The 19,025-nt window shown below is 32.8% G+C and overlaps 3 protein-coding genes across 3 annotated transcripts; 2 read left to right on the forward strand and 1 right to left on the reverse strand.

Annotated features, from left to right (window-relative positions):
• The first annotated feature begins 6,023 nt into the window (after positions 1 to 6,023).
• LOC133819734 (dirigent protein 16-like) lies at positions 6,024 to 6,894 on the forward strand. Its single transcript, XM_062253057.1, has one exon. The coding sequence runs from the start codon at positions 6,099 to 6,101 to the stop codon at positions 6,846 to 6,848; it is 750 nt and encodes a 249-aa protein (XP_062109041.1). The 5' UTR covers positions 6,024 to 6,098; the 3' UTR covers positions 6,849 to 6,894.
• Positions 6,895 to 7,684: 790 nt separating this feature from the next.
• On the reverse strand, positions 7,685 to 8,941 carry LOC133819733 (hydroxyethylthiazole kinase). The gene is made up of 2 exons (XM_062253056.1): positions 8,386 to 8,941; positions 7,685 to 8,274 (listed from the first exon to the last, which is right to left on the reverse strand). The coding sequence occupies exons 1-2, from the start codon at positions 8,872 to 8,874 to the stop codon at positions 7,879 to 7,881; spliced, it is 885 nt and encodes a 294-aa protein (XP_062109040.1). The 5' UTR covers positions 8,875 to 8,941; the 3' UTR covers positions 7,685 to 7,878.
• A 5,722-nt stretch (positions 8,942 to 14,663) lies between these two features.
• LOC133819736 (protein PAM71-homolog, chloroplastic) lies at positions 14,664 to 18,744 on the forward strand. The gene is made up of 10 exons (XM_062253059.1): positions 14,664 to 15,007; positions 15,622 to 15,775; positions 16,076 to 16,259; positions 16,369 to 16,416; positions 16,821 to 16,917; positions 17,417 to 17,580; positions 17,666 to 17,731; positions 18,024 to 18,074; positions 18,211 to 18,315; positions 18,404 to 18,744. Exons 1-10 carry the CDS (start codon positions 14,890 to 14,892, stop codon positions 18,467 to 18,469), a joined length of 1,053 nt encoding a protein of 350 aa, XP_062109043.1. The 5' UTR covers positions 14,664 to 14,889; the 3' UTR covers positions 18,470 to 18,744.
• The last annotated feature ends 281 nt before the right edge of the window (positions 18,745 to 19,025 follow it).

Here is a 19,025-nt window from a genome sequence, read left to right on the forward strand (position 1 = left end):
ACTTGTGCACACTGTTTGATTCAGCCAATGCCTGCAGGGCTTGTTACACATATCATATAGAATCCCATGGGTTCTCCTCCGGCTAGCCATCATCACAGCTAGGCTTATCATAACACTCATTTCATCGTTGCCATAGCTGCTATACTTATTACACATATGGAGGAGAAAGACGGAAACATGGCAAACATATCTGAATGGTAAACTCTGACCTAGCCCACACTAGTGGGCAGCCACTATAAGTCTTATAGACTTCCGTCTTCTTTACTGAACTTACTTGATTGCTTCATCAAAACAGTGGCACCCTTTTTAACATCTTATTATCACTTTGCTTAAGCCTTGTGTCATTAAAATGTTTAACTTTACATAAGACTTTTCAAGGCATTTCATAACTTTTCTCATATTACTTTTCTCATATTCATATGCATGGTCTTATATCACATAATAATGTATCACATAACTGTACATGCCATGCATACATGCTGATGCTGAAATGCCAATGTTCATGTTCATAATTCGTGTTGATGGTATTCAATCAAGGCATTGTATCACATCTCATATAACTCAAAACATCTTTAGTCATAATACATGAAGCTTTGGGTTGGTGGCGTTGTTATACCTTAACGTAGAGCTATGGCTCAGGTCTAAGGTTTCCAGCCTAAAAACTTAAACGCTTCATATATCATAACATATAACAAAATCATGAACATAACAATAATCCACATATTCATCAACATAAGAACACATACTTGCACATAATTCATATCAATCTTAACCAAGTAAGACATCTTTCACATATCACGAAATTCATCAATTTCATATCACACAACACTATCATGATATTCATATAACCATTCTTCACATACTTATCATATGCCTCATCATCATACCATACTTAACTCATCAGATGTACACAATCAATGTAGTCATGCATCTTACATTTAAGCACAAAAGGTGAGATTTACTTACCTTAGGTCCTTAGCTTATTTTAAAATTCCTCACCAAGAGTCAATCAATCAAATCCATACAAATCCTATTCAAGACACATCATTTATTAAATTCTATCAAAATCATAAATATACACTATTGATAGTGTATATTAATAATACCAGAAACTATATAAATGATAATAATAATTATTATCAACGTAATGCAAATAACTCTTCATATAAAACCATGCTTTAAACCTTGCTCATAAGATAATGTACTCTTATGATAATAATAATAATAATCCCAACAAAAATAATAATTATCGTCTATAATTAAACTTATTTCGATATTAATAACAAAATACTTCAATAGCAATACGTATATGGATGTATATATTCAAATAGTCATTTTATAAAAGAAATCATATTTTTAACATAAAGTTGTAATAATCAATATAATGATAATAATATAAATATAAATATTTATATTATTATTAATTAGTCATAATATCAATTCCAGTGATATAATAAATATACTTTCTCCAAAATTCACTGGTCTTACAAATATCAATAACTGTAAGAAACTAATATTTGATATTATTTTAATATTCAAATATTAACAAAATATTAATATATAAGAATAATTGTTAAATAATAGGTTTACTATAAATCACACTTTTCATATATATATATATATATGAATCTGTATTCTTGATTTACTTAACAAAATAATAACAATAATAATTAAAATTACTTAATCATAATACTTTCCATATTAATATAAAATCAATTAAATATGTATTTTTATACTTTATTTAATATCTAATATTTTCTAGAAAATTGGACAGCACAACGGCTATAAAGTGGACAATTCCAAGATCAAAACCTGTATAAAAAATATATATAATCCCAGACAGCCAGTAAATTACAGAAAATATTCCATATATCAATAATATATAATTATATACTATAAATACACATAATAACAATTACTCTAATCAATCACAATTAAATCACAATATATAGGTCAAAGAAATTATACCAAAGTGATCGGGTTCCACAACAAGTCAAACGATGATTTTCTGAGACTCAAAACATACTTCAAAACCTCGAACACTAAGTTTCGACCGTCGGTCTACGGTGGATTGCGGTGGCTCGTGGTGGGCCCACCACCCAACTATGATAGATGTAGGAACAAGTTATTGGGTTTTGAAGCCCACAACACGAGGAGCACGATGGTGGTGACGGATCGGCAAACGGATGCTCGAGGTGGCCGAATCGCAACTTTGAAGTCGCGGGGTGGCCGAACTTAAATCGAGTGGTTGAGGCGTTTAATCGGCGAGTGAGCTCTAGATTCCTGCGTGGGTCGATAGTTCGGAGGCCTCTAAATCCAACGGTCCGGCGTGTGGCTAAAAGTGGTGGGCGGAAAGTACTCCTGCGTCGTCGGCAACAGTAACACGCAGAGAGAGAGAGAAAGAGAGAGAGAGAGAGAGAGGGAGAGAGAGAGAGAGAGAGAGAGAGTTTCTGAGGAGAGAGAGAGAGAGAGGGGCTCGGGTAAAAAGAAAGGCTGAAGCTTTTTTTTTTAAATTACACTTGGACCCAAAATACTAAAATTCTTTTCAAATAAGCCCTTTAGCAAAACTTTCTTAATTTTATAAAAATCCCCAATTAAAATGATATGACATTTGGGTCCAATACTTGACTACTCAAGTTTCTCTCTCTTTAATCTCATTAAAAACATAAAATGATATTTTAAACACTATTTTTCCATTATCATTTCTTAAATTTGTAAACTTGTACATTTTATGTATTAAAACTCTGATTTATAATAAAAATGTATAATGAAAATGTTGGATATTACATCCCGAGTTACGAGGCAGATTCATGGGACAAAATTAGTCAGTGTACTGGCAGCGCAGGTCTGAACCAGCGGCGTGCAATCCCGAGGTGGCTTTTTCCGCAGGTGAAAAGTGGGGACAACCCCCACGCGTCACGGGGCGGCTTCAAGGTCACGGATGCCTTTTCTTGCCAACCTGGAGGACGTGACCCGGGTTCGTTTACCTTTGTCCCTCTTCGTTTACCACAGGCCCGGATCGTTTACCAGGCTCCGGGACCGTTTCGCGTACACCTCGACTGTAACCCCAACTGGCTATACATCTTCCAGACGATCGTCCTGGATCATCTTTCCTGGATACCATTCGAGTCTGGACCCACACTTGGCCCGTCATTCCCAGTCATTCTCTTGCTAAGCGGGCCTGGGTTGGGCCCAATTCCAATTGCCCAGACTGTGGGCCTGGATCATCGTCCCTGGCCCAAGGCAGGAAATGGGGACAACAAAGATTAAGCTTTGCTTTATGGTATGAGGTCCCTTCAATTTCAACTCAGTCTTCAATTTTTTGTAATCTTGACATGATTATATGCTTATTTGCTCAGTAAACTGTTGAAAATTTTAGTTGTAAATTGAATATCAACAGGTTTGGGTAACTCATTCATAGGGAAAATTCTGCTAATTTTTTTAAAAAATATTTAATACTTGAGAAATTTTAATATTTTAAATAATTACTTAAGTGAATGTGTATATGAACACTTTACAAATTTAGTTGTATGTACATTTTAGATCCTTATGTGGTACTTGGCTTTTATTTATGTATGAATGTGTATATATATGTACATTAAGTTTATAGTTTGTGAATTTTATTTAATTTTAAGTTTATTGGAATGTATAAATAATTTTATTAATATTAAAATAATTACAAATTAATTATTAAAATATTTTATAAAAAACCAAAAATAATAATCCAAATAAAATAAATATTTTTTTAGGAAAAAATACATGTAACTTTGGTTATTATGTCATAACCGAAGTTAAAGTGTTCTGTCAGCACCACTTGTGCATGTTTCAAAGGCCTTTAACTTTGATTTTCATGTAGAAACCGAAGTTAAAGGCTTCCGTTTTTAACTTCGGTTTTTAAATATTTTTAACTTTGTTCAGATTAATTTCGTTTTATATTTCCGCGAGATCCAAAATATAACAAGCGACAAAACCAAAGTTAAAGTCTACTTTTCTAGTAGTGTAGGCTGATATTCTTATTTTAAAAATAATAGTTTGAAATTTTATGACTTGAAAAATGTTGATGTGTTTTGAAAACTTTCATTGTTTAATTTTTTTGGGGATAAAATTAAGAAAAAAAAACTGTTGTAATTAATATGCAGAAATTGGGAATATGATCATAAGCATAGTCTAATGATACTAACTTCTCCTCGTAAAAAAAGGTCACAAGTCTTAATTTCATCTCCTCAATGTAAAAAAAAAATTAAGTTCTAAACCTTTAATGTTTTTAAGTTTTGTAAAATTATTTTCAAATACTAAACCAATCAAATCAAACAAGATATTCTCCCTCTTTGCTCTTCTACTCAAACTCAGCACCTAATGTCATGCGAATGCCTAAATACTACATATATAAACACATGGTTAGGGGTGAACATTTGACTCGAAAAATCCGCAAACCCGATCCGACCAACCCGAATTTTTGCAAAACTTGCCAAATTCGAGTGAAATTCGATCCAAACTCGACATGGTTCGGGTCAGGTTCGAATTTTAAAATTAAGGCCACATGGGTTCGGGTGTAACTCGAACCCGGACATAATTAAAAAAATATTAATTTTTGAAAAAATTAATGCTTTTTTTTAAAAAAAAAGTTACCAAGACCTAATTTGTAAAAAATCAACATTACCAAACTAACAACAAAGTTAAAAAAAAACATATAAAAAAATGGTATTTTTGAAATTTTTTTACCAAGGCCCAAAGCCCATTTTTGGACCAATCCCACCTGAAACCCGATCAAACCAAAAATCACCCAAAAACCCAAAAAATTCGGATCGGATTCAGTACCAATTTCCTCCACCCGAAACCCATAGAACCCGATGCACCTGAAACTCGAAAACCCAATCCGTGTGCAACCCTACACATGGTTGTCCATAACATGCATCAATTTAACATTAATTTAATTTTCTGGTATTAACTAAAGTAATATATTGTTATTTTTTTAAAACTAATATATTGTTAATTGATGGTTTTTGACAATCCCTAATTTTAGATTATTTCCGGGAATATTTAGGCCAGCCAGACTAAATATAATAGTTATCGTTATGAATTTTATGTATAATTTAGAAGAGAAAAAAATCAATTGACTTTTCCAAGTGTGCTACTACCTTCGAAGTTATGAAACGACCTGGTGTTGTTTAGCCCCTGATTTATTGAATTATGGTTTTTGTTACTAACATTCTCTGTGGTTCATAATAGTCTAAAATCTTCTCAAAGTGCTACAAAGAATTTAAACGACACATTTTATGGGGAAGAATTTCTTGTCGTTTCAATAATTCTATTGCAAGAAAGCATGTCGTTTTCACATAAACGACTTGTAGTTTTTCAAAATGTAAAGTAAAAACCATATGATCGACAGGTATGCCAATAAGAGTATTTTATATCCTCAAATCTTTACACGGTTTGTACTTTTCTCTCTAATTTGCTTATCCATGTTCCACTTATTTCTACAATGGAAAATAAAAATAATCAATAAATAAACAAAGTCAAGGCTGATGTTCAACTATATATAATAAGACTCTAATTTGTTTATGATAGTGTTTTTCAACAGGCAAGTGGAATGAGCAAAACTTTTTGAAGTCAAAAAAGTTGTAGTCTCAGCTGACAATGAAGTCATCAATGGCTTTTAAATCTACAAAAACCATATTAAATACATGTTAGGATTATGTAATATTATACCAAAAAATATAAAAATATATATATTGAATCACCTGCCTGGAAACTAGTCTCATTGTATTGGTGCTGGTGAAATCAACTTGATTACAGATAATAACTGATAAGAGAAGAATGGAGTCATCCAATCATATAACAAACCCATCATCAGTTGCTGAAAATATATAAATACAAACTCTTGAACTTCTCCATTACCAACATAACTTCAACAACTTCATCATTTTTTGGGTCTAGTCAACCACTCCCATATATTCCCATGTGTACCAAAATCTCTTACTATAAAAGAGACAGAGAGAAATCCATAACCCATCACCAAGACAAACTCAGAGCCTTCAAGTGTTTTACAAACCAAACTTAAAAGCAAGATAACAAAACCGTCCAATCAAAAAGGCAAGATGTTGAAATCACAATCTTTCACTATCCTTCTCTTGGCACTAATTGCCAGTAGTGTTTACAATCCAATTCTTGTGTCTGCAGTTGCTGCTGGTGCAGAACCAGTTCTTGAAATGTATATGCATGACATTCTTGGGGGGACTAACCCCACAGCAAGGCCAGTCACCGGGCTGCTAGGCAACATCTACAGCAGCCAAGTCCCCTTTGCAAAGCCAATTGGGTTTAAGACCCCGGACAATGCAGTGGCTGTCCCCAATGCCAATGGTGCCATTCCTACTGTCAATGGTGTCACTGGCCTCCCTCTGGGAACTGGGTTGGCTGGAACGGCTTTCGCAGGGAATGTTAACAACCAGAACACCAACAACATCCAGACCCAATTGGCTGCTGATGGTTTGGGACTTGGCTTTGGGACAATCACTGTCATTGATGATATACTGACTACAACTCCAGAGTTGGGATCCCAGGCTCTTGGAAAGGCTCAGGGAGTCTATGTTGCCAGCTCTGCAGATGGGTCAAAACAGCTTATGGCTTTTACTGCCATGATGGAAGGAGGAGAGTTCAATGACAACCTCAACTTTTTTGGAGTTTACACTATTGGGACTGCTTTGTCACAGTTGTCTGTAACTGGTGGGACTGGTAAGTTTAAGAATGCTTATGGGATTGCTGAGCTCAGACCTCTCATACCTCCCGGCCAAATCTCCACAGATGGGGCAGAAACTTTGCTGAGAATTACAGTCCATCTTAAGTACTGACAACTTTGAAGTTGCTTGCTGTGTTTATTTGTGTAGATGTGAATGGGAAAGGTTGATCAGTGTGTTCTGTACTCGATTGTATTGTTAGAGGGTCCAGTCAGTGTGCTCTCTCAGTCCTGTATTCCTATCTTAAGTATTTGAAGTGTTTTCTGTAATTCAAATTTAATGATGATTATAATTTTTATATGAAAAATTCAAGAAATAAGAACAGTAAAAAATCGTATCATAAAAAGCCAGATAGTTTGAACAGAACTATCCCCAGATTCAAATCAAACACCAAGCATGTCCCCTCGTAAGACAAAGAAGTTCAGTCATATAAAATATCACAGGCATGAAAGTATTTTTTTTTTTCACATCTAAGAGTTTTGCCTGAAGAAAGAAAGAATCATCAAACTAGTCCACCAAGATGATGTTTAAGTATTATTATGCATCATCAACTCAACCATTAAACTTATATGCAGAAAAGAAAGAGTTCCATCACAATATCAATTTCCAATGAAGTGAAAAGTTTCCAAAACATATTGCAAATCATGGTTTTTAAAGGTCTGTTTACAAAGGCACATGTGTGGTGAGATCCTAATCCTATAATATAATATAATCACGAGATAGAGTCAAATCAGATAGAGCAGTTGAGGTAAAGTGGTTCAGAAATTGACAGCTGGAAACTGGCAGCTTCCAAGAAGGTCATCTTTTTTTTTTTGCAGAATCGCGATAAATTTTTTATGCATTTCAATAATGTACAAAATCTAGAGACAACAAGCAAAGAAAATCATTGAATCTTAGCAATACAACGAAGCAAAAAGAGAAAATGATTGTGTAACTTATATACAAAAGGGTAAATTATTCAAATGATTTCTGTAGCAAAACTCGAAGTTTCAAACCATCTATTATTCATGTAAGTTGCTCCACACAGAAGCAGTACTGACAATCCAATATGACTCTGTCTATATATATATAAGTCTATGTAGCAAAAACAACATATCTATCCACAAACAAAGCTCCTCTTTAGATTCATTCTCTCATTGGTCAATCAATCACAGAAGTTCGTTATCTTCACACGTGAAATCAAAGTAGCTTCATCAAGTCCATAGAGTGAATCAATCAAGTGCATCCGCAAAGAGGCTGGACCTTTGGCCAAGCTCATTCCCATCTCACCGGCCACCCCAAAAATCGACAAGGCCAATGCTGTGGCTTCCAAGGCATTGGTTGGGTCCACAGCTACGAAAGCAGCTATAAGTGCTGTGACAGAGCAACCTGTTGCTGTAATCTTCTGCATCATCGCCACTCCATTGTGAGCTCCAACAACTCTTTCCCCATCTGTAACAATATCAACAGCTCCAGACACGGCAACTACAGCGCCAGTAGATCGAGCCAGCGACTTAGCAGCTTCCATGGCGTCTGTTGACTCGTGAGAGCTGTCAACACCCTTTGAGTATAATAAAAATCAAGACTTTAAGACTCAAATCAGATAAAAACACCGAATTGGAAAAACAAAAGCAATACCCTTTTGTTAAAATCGTGAAAAAAAGTCATTTACCTTGGTGGGTTGAACAGAAGCCTTGGAAAGAGCCATAATCTCTGACCCATTTCCTCGAATAACAGTGGGTTTGAGCTGAAGAAGATCCAAACACGCATTCAACCGAAAACCGGAAGCCCCAGCGGCGACCGGGTCGAGAACCCAAGGCTTGGCGGACTTAGAAGCAAAGTCAGCGGCGGCCTTCATGGCGGGTAGCCAGTCGGCGGAGAGTGTTCCGACGTTGAGGCAGAGAGCGTGGACCTGAGGAGTGAAGTCGGGTATTTCTTCGAGAGTGTGTAGCATGGCGGGTGATGCGCCGGCGGAGAGAAGGGTGTTGGCCATTAAATCCATAGAGACGAAGTTGGTTATGCACTGGATTAGCGGCGATTGGCGGCGGACGGTGGTCAACATGGTCCACGCTTTGTGGGCCCACTGATCGGACGGCTCTACTTGGTCGTCGGCTTTGGATTCGGCTTCGGCTATGGCTTCGGCTTTGGATTCGGCTTCCATTGTTGGTTGTCTCTCTGACTCTGAGGAAATTGAGATGGGTTTGGAAATAAATACAAATAAATTACACCATTTAATTTATAATTATATATTTTGTATATTAAATCTTTACTTGTGAATTCTTCCAATTCAATTGTGTATTTATTGGTAGGTATATATTTATACCAAAAATATTTATGTATACACCTCAAATTAAATATATTTTATTTCATAAATTAAAAAATATATATTTATTTATAACCACACCTCATATATTTATATTATTAATATTAAATGGATTTTTTTATTAATATATATATATAAAAGTTATAATTAGTTTATACGGTAATTTAATGATTAATTCAATTATATATAATGTAAATTTTTTAATGCAAAAATACAGGCTCCTCCTCAAAGACTTATTCAGCGACAAATTAATTACATTGTGAATTCGCTTTTGTTGATGAATATAAATTTATCCACACTAAAAACAAATAAACAAAGAAAAAACACAAAAATATTGGATTATATATTTAGCATAAACAGCATATGCATTATTTAATTTTACAATACAAAAATTATCAATGTTGGGGCAGTAACGTCACTTTTTGCCTTTGAATAGTCAAAGATAATAGATAATTCTTAAAAGCTATAAATGCTTCAATGTTATTCGAATAGTCAGAGAAGCTATAAATGCTTCTTATTAAGATATTAACCATGTCAAATGTTATTCAATAAGTGTCTAGAGCACTTGATTAAAGTGTCTTATTTAAAACATCTATGCGAAATAAAGAGAAATAAAGAGATTTGATGAAAAAAGAGAAGAAAAGGGAGAGTGTGAGAGAGAAAATAAAGTGAGTTTTTTCCTATACACTTGTGTTAGAGAGAGAGTGATTTTTCTCTTATTATAAGAGAGAGAGTATTATTATTTATGCTCTCCTTACTTTATAGAGAATTATTATAATATTTTTGTTATAGTAAAATTATTAATTTTATTTCAAATTCTCATTTTTATTATCTAGACTTCAATTGTGATTGAGTGCTTGGTACCATAACATACCTAACAAATAGTTTGGATTGTGAAACTTGATTTGGATTATAATTCATAAAGCAAGTGATAAGAAATTCACAAGCAACCTATTAAGCAACTCCTAAATCAACATGTTAAGAAACTATTAAAACTCTAAAGCAGTCATATATAACAACATATTAAGCAACTCCTAATACTTTATAGCAACTCATAAAACAACTCTTGAAACTCTAAAATAACCCTATGCAGTAACTTGATCCACAAAGTTGATAATGTTGATTGAATCCATAAAGTTAATTAATACAACCACACTATAAAATGATTATGTTGATTTGATGGAATTAATTTGTTTATATAGTTGATTAGATTGCTGCAACAAAAAAAAATTAATTGATATCAAAAGGTTGATTTGGTAGTATAGGTTGCGTAAAGGTTGTTGCAATAATATTTATAAAATAATTTGGATGCTTCATAATCTGATATGGTTGCGACATCTAGTTGCTTATACTAAGTAAATACGTAACTATAAGCAACTCATAAATTTCATAAGTCCCATAAAACTCCTTAAGCAACCCTATAAAGTTGCTTAGAAATTTCAAGGAGGTTAACATGTTGTTTTATGAGTTGTTTATCAAGTTCATTTTAGGATTGTGGGTTGCTTAAGAGTTGTTTTAAGAGTTGCTAAAAATTTGGTGATAGTAAAAATTATGGGTTGCTGAATGGTTGTTGCTTAGAAATTTCAAGAGTTGTTTAACATGTTGCTTTATTATTCAAAACAAACATTAACTTATAATGTCAAATGATGGAAAAACTTGTCTTCTGATGTGATAGAGCATTTTATCATTCAAGTTATTTTTAAATGAGAGAAAACAAACATTAATTTATAAAGGGAAATTTGATAAATCATGCTTACATTACCTTAATATTTAAAATTTGAACCAAAGTTAACCACCATATGATACAAATGCTCATCTTTCATTTAATACCAAAAATACCCTCATACATTTCCTCTCTATTCTCCCTCTTCCTCTCTACCTTTCATTTAATAGCTTAATAATTAAAATTTGAACCAAAGTTAACCACCATTTAGAATGTTGTTTAGATGTTGGATCTGTAGTTTGTTGGTATTTTTTGCTGTTTTTTTAGTGAAAATCGTGTTCTGTAAAAACCTGCGTTTTTTTTGGTTCCTTGAGTTTTTTTCGAAATGCCCGATAGTGTCCGATAGAGGCCCGATTCGGGCACGATAGTTATTGAGTTTCAAGGTTAGGGATAAAGGTCCGATGACAACCCGATGGTTGCCCGATAGTCAAGGTTAGGGATGGTGGTACGACAGTATTACGATAGTGGGTACGATAGTGTGCAATACTGTAGTTATTTCCATAATGGGTACGATGATGGTACGATATTAGCACGATAGGTGTACGATAGAATTTGTTAAGTAGTTACTATAACATCGTAATTTTAGAATTTGTAGTGGGACGATATAGGTACGATAGTAGTACGATAATAGTTAGTTTCAAAATGTTAACTTACTTTGTCAATGGTACGATGATGGTACGACAGTGGGACGATAGTGGGTACGATAGTGTGCAATACTGTAGTTTTTGCCATAAATGTACGATGATGGTACGACATTAGCACGATAGGGCAACTATCGGGTAACCAAAACTATCGAGCAACCATCGGGTTTCCATCGGACCTTCATCCCTAACCTTGAAACTCAACAACTATCGTGCCCGAATCGGGCCTCTATCGGACACTATCGGGCATTTCGAAAAAAACTCAAGGAACCCAAAAAAAACGCAGATTTTCACAGAACACGATTTTCACCCAAAAAACTACAAAAAAATACCAACAAACTACAAATCCAACATCTAAACAGCATTCTAAATAGTGGTTAACTTTTGTTCAAATTTTAATTATTAAGCTATTAAATGAAAGGTAGAGAGAAAGATGGAGAATAGAGAGGAAAGGTATGGGGGTATTTTTGGTATTAAATGAAAGATGAGTATTTGTTTCATATGGTAGTTAACTTTGGTTCAAATTTTAAATATTAAGCTAATGTAAGCATGATTTATCAAATTTCCCTTTATAAAATCTATAGGCATAGTTGCTTATGTTAACATTTCTTCAACAAATTAACACAAATAAATATCCTTCTAAGGAAATACAGTGTTAGGTCAGTCAAAAATATAAGTTAAATGGTTTATATATATATTTTGAGTTTATACTCTTTATTTAAAATAATTACAATAGAAGCCGTAAAAATAAATTAAATAAAACATATAAATTGTATATTTGAAAAAAAAAACTTTTATAAAAATGAACTAGAAAAAAAATAAACGTAAAAAAGAAAAAATATAAAAAAAAAATAACCGCAAGTGATACAATTTCCCAATATTAAATCTGTACACTATTTTACAAAAAATAAAAATTGGATATCTTATTTATTAAAATTTAGAAATTATAATATTTTAAATAGTTAATTTGTATTTTTCTTAATAAAATAAATAACTAAATAGGTTAAATTTGACGCTTTTTATAAAAATATTTATCCATATATTTAGAATTATTATTTATTAAAAAATAAATACAGACTTCAATTTGTAATTTACAAATATTAAAATAAATTAATATAATTTTATATTTATATGAATTATAGAACTACATATACTGAAAATTATATAAGATTTTTCCTTAATAAATTATATTTGATTTTTATTATCATTTTAATTTAAATTATCATTTATTATTATCGCTATTTAATTTTAAATTATCAGACTTCTTATTGTGTTTCACTTTTCTACTAATTTATTGGTGCTTAGGTGTCATATTAGGTCATGTTTGGCCCCAATTCATATATTTTTTTGTGGGACTAACTCACTATGTGATGAGGTTGCTTAAAGCTCTAATCTCAATCTCTTTCTTAATTAAATATATATATTTCTTAATACAGAAAAGTTAGGAGGAGGTAGGGATGACAATATAACCCATCGTTACGAGTACGCATGGTTATTCGTCTGAATGGGGCGGGAAAAAATCATTCAAGCGGGAAAAATTATCGGGGCAGGGAATAACCGCCCCGCATATATACGGGTATGGTGCAGGTACAATATTAGCATAATCTGTCCCATACCCGCCACGATATATATAATAGTTTATTTATTTATATAATTTTATTTTACTTATATATTATTAAATACATAATATACTTATAGAAATATTAATAAAAACTAAAAGAATTTTTTTATGTTTTACTAAATTTTACTTAAAAATTTCAATATATAATATTTGAAGATTATTAGATTTCAATTACTAAAAGAAATGATTATTAGATTTCAAGTTTGATACTATTTAGTATGTTATTTTATTTTTACATCTAAATTATAAAAATATAAATTAAATTGATGATCATTTCATTTAATCAAAAAGTATCTTTTTTTCATTTTATTATTATCAATGCGTATCATAGTTATTCCTCATTATTTATTGGTTAATACATGTACCATCTTTTGATAATTAATGTGGCAAGTTATATAATTAACCTGTGCATATGAGAATGGTAATTGAAACCGTCACCGATTCACACTATTGCCTCCTAGGAGGAATTGAACCTTGATCTCCTCGTTAAAAAAAGAGATCTGGAACCAATTAAGCTATGTTTAAGAACACATATACTTTTCATTTTAAAATGATATTTTTTCACTTATATAAAATAAAATAATATAATAAAAAAAAAGGAAATAAATCATTAAAAAAAATGGTACTCGTTGAATTCAATTATTTTCTTACATATTATATACGGTTACAAACTAAATGATAAAAAAAATACGGTCACAAAATACTAAATTCAATTTTTGAATTGAAAATAAAAATGAGCTTATTAATTAATGTTATTTACAATCGAAAGAAAAATGGTTATAAAACTATATCATTATTTTATAAATTTATTATATACGTGAATTATTTTATTTGTGTTATATATATATATTTACATTTAATTAATAAATGTTGTATTAATATGTAAATTCCCTATTTACATATAATCTACTTACGTTTGTCTTTCTATCCTATTTACAACTGATAGTGGCATACGCTATTTTGGTTTTACATCTTATGTCCATTCTTAGGAGTATTATATATCATTTTTTTTATATTATCCCTCTATATTTCTCTATCTATATATTTCAATTTTTTAATGTCCTTCTCCTTACTAATTTTTTTGTTGTTTTCCTTATTTTATACGAGGCTTTTCAGTTATACAGGCAGAATGTGTGGCATTAATAGTGACTTTAGATTTGATTTTTTCATTAGGACTATCAGTAAATCAACTTTGTCTGTCTATGCTAAGAGAAATATTTTTCAATGACTTTGGGTCTTTGTTAGAGGATATAGTAAGTTTGTTGTCCAGATTTTCAGGAGTATCCCTAATTCATGTTCGTCGGTCGGCCAATATAGCTGCTTATGGATTAGTTGTGCATGTTCTTTCGATGCATAAATAACTTGTTTGGTTAGATGACGTCCTCTTCTTTCTTAATGATGTTTAGCTTTTAGGTTGTAGGATTTTTTTATTATTTTCAATGAAGTTATTATTGCAAAAAAAAAAAATTGTAAATTCACTTTTAAAAACGACGTCGTAGAGAAGCTTAGATTAATGACGGCATTGTGGCGTCGTTTTCATCGTTGGTTGCGGAGTTCGAATCTCGTTTTATCTCCACGGGACACGTGGCAGTCTGCCAAAGCACCACCCTCGGATCGAAGAAACTACGAGAAAACAGGGAAAAACAATTCATTACTACACTCAACTGTAAACTACGACTGTTCTAATCCAAACTCTCAACTCTTTTTTTTTGAAGAGGTGAAGTGGTGGTTCTATCCTGGTTCCTTAAAATAACAATATCAATAGAAAAAAAGTACATATTTGATGGAGGAGCAGAATTTGTGAAAAAAACTTCACCAAACTCCATAGAAGAAGAAGAAGAAGAAGAAGAGTAAAGAGAAGAAGCAGAATGCAGAAATTGGCGCCTCATAGACCAATTGTATCAAGAACAAAGCTTCCCTTGTTAGCTGTGGTAGACACTGTACCATGTTGTGCCACTCTCTCTAAAAAGGCCATTTTAACTTCTTGTAAGCTATCTTTCACTCACATCCTGAATTGGGTACTTATTTTCATTAGAAAGCAATTTTCTTGGTGGGTTTTCAGGATTTTGGGTTTTGGATTAGTTGGAGTTGAGTACCCTAATAAATAATTCTAAACCTTCTATGTTGGATTTAGATGTATTTTTTTGAGACTTTTTCCATCTGGGTTTGGAAGAATTTAAATTTAATTTACCTATATTGGCTGAATGTAAGTTAAACTAGCTGTTTACTTAATTAGACAGTATGCATTTTATTTTTCTTTATCTATTGGTTTAGTTACTTTTGTGACCTTCTATGTTAGCTCTATATGGATGTCCTGAAAATTTCCCATCTGGGTTTTAAAGAATTTAGTGTTAATGGGCATAAATTTGCTGAATTACAGTACATTAAGCTATTTCATACAAGTTTGGAGCACACATTTATTAATTTTTATGATTACCTAGAAGTTGGCTGCTTTTGTTTGGTGTCAAATAGTTAGGACAGAGCTTATGGTTGAGTTGCATTGTATGTAATCCTTTAATTTGATGAAGGTGATTCTAGAAGAAAATTCTGTTGACATAGTACTTTGCAGTAATTTACTGTCTTATAACTTTTTATTATAGTAAGATGTAGAGAGCTTTCAAGATCTTTGAGTGGCTCGGTTCGAGTTCAAGCATCTAACGTCAGTGTTGGATCTGGGGAATATGATGGAAGAGAGGATAAAGAGAACAAGAAACTATTTGCCACAGGATCCTCTAGTGACAATACACCTGACATGTGAGTTGCTCCTATAAATTTCAATTTCTAAATCTGCCAGACATTTTTCTAAGGATTAGTGATGATAAATATATGGATGTGTAATATGGAATTAAGGGGTATGAGTCTGTTAAGTTCTGTTACTTATTGTCCTATAAATATTACATGGTTTAAAAAAATTTATACCAGCAAGATACTATTGTAACTAATAAATGAGGTTTGAAGAGTCGCCTATTATTTTCATTTTGATTCTAGCTCGTTTACTTGTTCATAAATTCGTCCTAAGGAAACTCATATGCGAACGTTTTGATCATTTCACAGTCAGAAGCCACAGATCCAAATTCCTTATCCTGTCGCTATTGCTCTTGTGCTAGTTGGGTGTGGTTTGTTATTTTCACTCATTGCCTTTGCGAAAGGAGGACCGTCATCAATTTTAGCAGTAATTGCAAAGTCAGGCTTCACCGCTGCATTCTCGTTGATATTTGTGTCTGAAATTGGGGACAAGGTAAATAAGAGTACCATGAGATACTGTTTGTTCTCTAGTTGATTAGTTTATCTCACTATGTTGTACGCATACATTAGTTGTTAACTTTTTTGTTTTTGTTTTTTGGTAGACATTCTTTATTGCTGCACTCTTGGCCATGCAATATGAGAAAGGGCTGGTATGGATTCTCTCTCTCTCTCTCTTTCTTGTTCTTGGAAAAGTGCTTTCATTCGCTAGTATGTTTTTTGGTGTTTGTCCCTATCAAGTTGTTTTTCCATCACCTACGCATTCCATCCATTAGAACCCTGAATTATCAATCATTGGAAGCTTAATATTAAACTTCCGCAAGTAAGTTAATTTCTTGATAATGAACACTTCTGATTTAGTTTATTGAAGAATTTCATCCTGAATACTAAAAAATAATAAGTTTCATGTGTGAGAACACGCTTCAAGTTTTAATTGGCTTAGTTTAATGTGTGAATGCCATTTCACTATGCATACATTTGAAAAATGATTTAATGACACACAAATGTTTAATCTTTAGAAACTACATGCTCTTACACATTATGTGACATTGATCAGGTTTTGTTGGGTTCAATGGCTGCTCTTTCGCTAATGACAGTTCTTTCAGTTGTCATTGGGCGGATATTTCATTCTGTACCAGCTCAGTTTCAAACAAGTAAGTTCTTGTTAGTTAGCCTGATTTGTTAACATGAACTCTGGGAAAAACTGAAAGCTGTACCATTATTTTTGCAACTACAGTTGTGATGTTTATTAGATTAAAGCCTTGAAAGATCTTGTACAAAACAATATATTATCTGTATTTATACATTAGATCTATCCAGGACACGACTGTAAAGGTGTCATTCTAAATATATGTACCGCTTAGTTCTTGAAATGGATGTTTAATTGAATATGTAAATTGATAGGCTCTCTTGCACAAATACTCCAAAACACATTATTACCACTTTGAACTTTTTAACTTTAAGCCTGTAGAAAGAAAGCAAACAAAAGAATAGTTATCTATAGAGGCTGTTAGGTCTGGAGTCTTTTCTACTTATGCTCAGTAATAATGTGGCTTCTGGACTTGATTATTGAGAACCTGCTTCTTGTTTCCATCATTAAATCAATTTCACAGCTTATTTGACATCCAGTCTTGATTTTCTGTCATTCCGCAGCCTTGCCAATTGGAGAATATGCAGCTGTAACTCTCCTACTGTTCTTTGGCATCAAAGCATTAAAAGATGCATGGGACCTTCCATCCAGTGGTGCCAAGAGCGGTGACAACAGCAGTCCTGAACTTGACGAATATGCTGAAGCGGAGGAGCTTGTGAAAGAAAAGGTGATGTTCTGGCTTCGAAGCATTCTTGAATCTATTTTCCTGTCGATTATGTTCTGAATTCCTCTCAATTTTACAAATGTCTCAGGCGTCAAAACGGCTCTCCAATCCACTTGAAATTATTTGGAAGTCATTCAGCCTTGTATTCTTTGCTGTAAGCATGTTTTCTTTCCTTACATACAGCAAGATTTTGTCATTTGCGTACTTCATTTTGTACGAATTTGAAGTGAAGAGAAATTATTCCTGAATTTTTTTTTCCAACTTCTAACCTATACTAAGTTGAAGTTGAGCTATCATATTATACAGGAATGAAGAAAAGAGTCCAAAAATACTACAAGGAAAACTCTTTATAAACAAACAATTGAATGAAACTTTAGTATCTCAGAGAGCACTTATATTATTCCTCAAAGAAGATATTTTAACTTTAAAATGGGTGGTTATTCTAGGAATGGGGAGATCGCTCAATGCTGGCAACAATTGCTCTTGGTGCCGCACAGGTTGGATTTCGTTCTTAATAATGAGTATTCCAATTTTCTTTCGTCGTGTTTGAATGTCGATTTTCACTTGCATAATGTACATTCCCTTCCACCATACTTTTTCCCAATACCAAATGATAGTTTTCGTTTCCTGTAGTCTCCGTGGGGGGTGGCCAGTGGAGCCATAGCAGGACACTTACTCGCTACCGTCATTGCAATCATAGGAGGGGCATTTCTTGCCAACTACATTTCTGAAAAACTGGTAAGAGCCACAATCTTCTCCTCAGTTGAAAACATATGAAATTCCCTTCTTTTTAGTATAATCTGACTCAACTCTTATCCTTAATCAGGTTGGCTATTTGGGAGGTGTACTGTTTCTAGTTTTCGCAGTGGCCACATTTTTTGGAGTTTTTTAGAATATTTTTTGAGCCCATTTGAGGGGAGAGAGATCTCACTGCACAACACAGAGAATGTACATGAAGAAGAATTATTCTGCTTTCTGAGCTCTTTTTGTTTAGTAGGAAGGAGGCATATGCACATTGTTACTCTTTATATGGCTCAAATCAAGGTTTTGTCACTTTCTTGTATCAGGAATTCTCAACAAGGAGAAAAGGCTCCTCTTATTGAAAGTTCTAGACTAGTTATTTTTTGACTAATTGAAAATAAAATTTGCATTTTAGAATAAACAAAACTCGATTTTCTCTTACCAACTCAAGCTGTTTTGGTTATTTGCCTGCTTCTGGTAGTTTTCTTTAGCAACTAGAGACAATTACATGCATTTGCTTGGACAATTACAAATATGCAATATACAATAAAATAAATAAGAAGAAATATATATATATATATATATAGGGAGCTTTTTAGGTAGGGCACTAACAAAAATAAAATACTTGCAGTAATACAGATCCATATTAGCTAAGCATGCTTCATATAATAAGGAAAAAATTAATGAAAGAAACCAAAACAAAGAAA

Source organism: Humulus lupulus, chromosome 2, assembly GCF_963169125.1.
Source record: "Humulus lupulus chromosome 2, drHumLupu1.1, whole genome shotgun sequence".
In the NCBI taxonomy this organism is placed as follows: domain Eukaryota; kingdom Viridiplantae; phylum Streptophyta; class Magnoliopsida; order Rosales; family Cannabaceae; genus Humulus; species Humulus lupulus.

Coding starts and splice junctions, on each gene's coding strand:
- LOC133819734 (XM_062253057.1), top strand. CDS start 6,099: ATGTTGAAATCACAATCTTTCACTATCCTTCTCTTGGCACTAATTGCC.
- LOC133819733 (XM_062253056.1), bottom strand. CDS start 8,874: ATGGAAGCCGAATCCAAAGCCGAAGCCATAGCCGAAGCCGAATCCAAA. Junction 8,275..8,385: donor CTTCTGTTCAACCCACCAAG/GTAAATGACTTT, acceptor TTATACTCAAAG/GGTGTTGACAGCTCTCACGA.
- LOC133819736 (XM_062253059.1), top strand. CDS start 14,890: ATGCAGAAATTGGCGCCTCATAGACCAATTGTATCAAGAACAAAGCTT. Junction 16,918..17,416: donor ACCAGCTCAGTTTCAAACAA/GTAAGTTCTTGT, acceptor GTCATTCCGCAG/CCTTGCCAATTGGAGAATAT. Junction 18,075..18,210: donor TTGCTCTTGGTGCCGCACAG/GTTGGATTTCGT, acceptor CGTTTCCTGTAG/TCTCCGTGGGGGGTGGCCAG.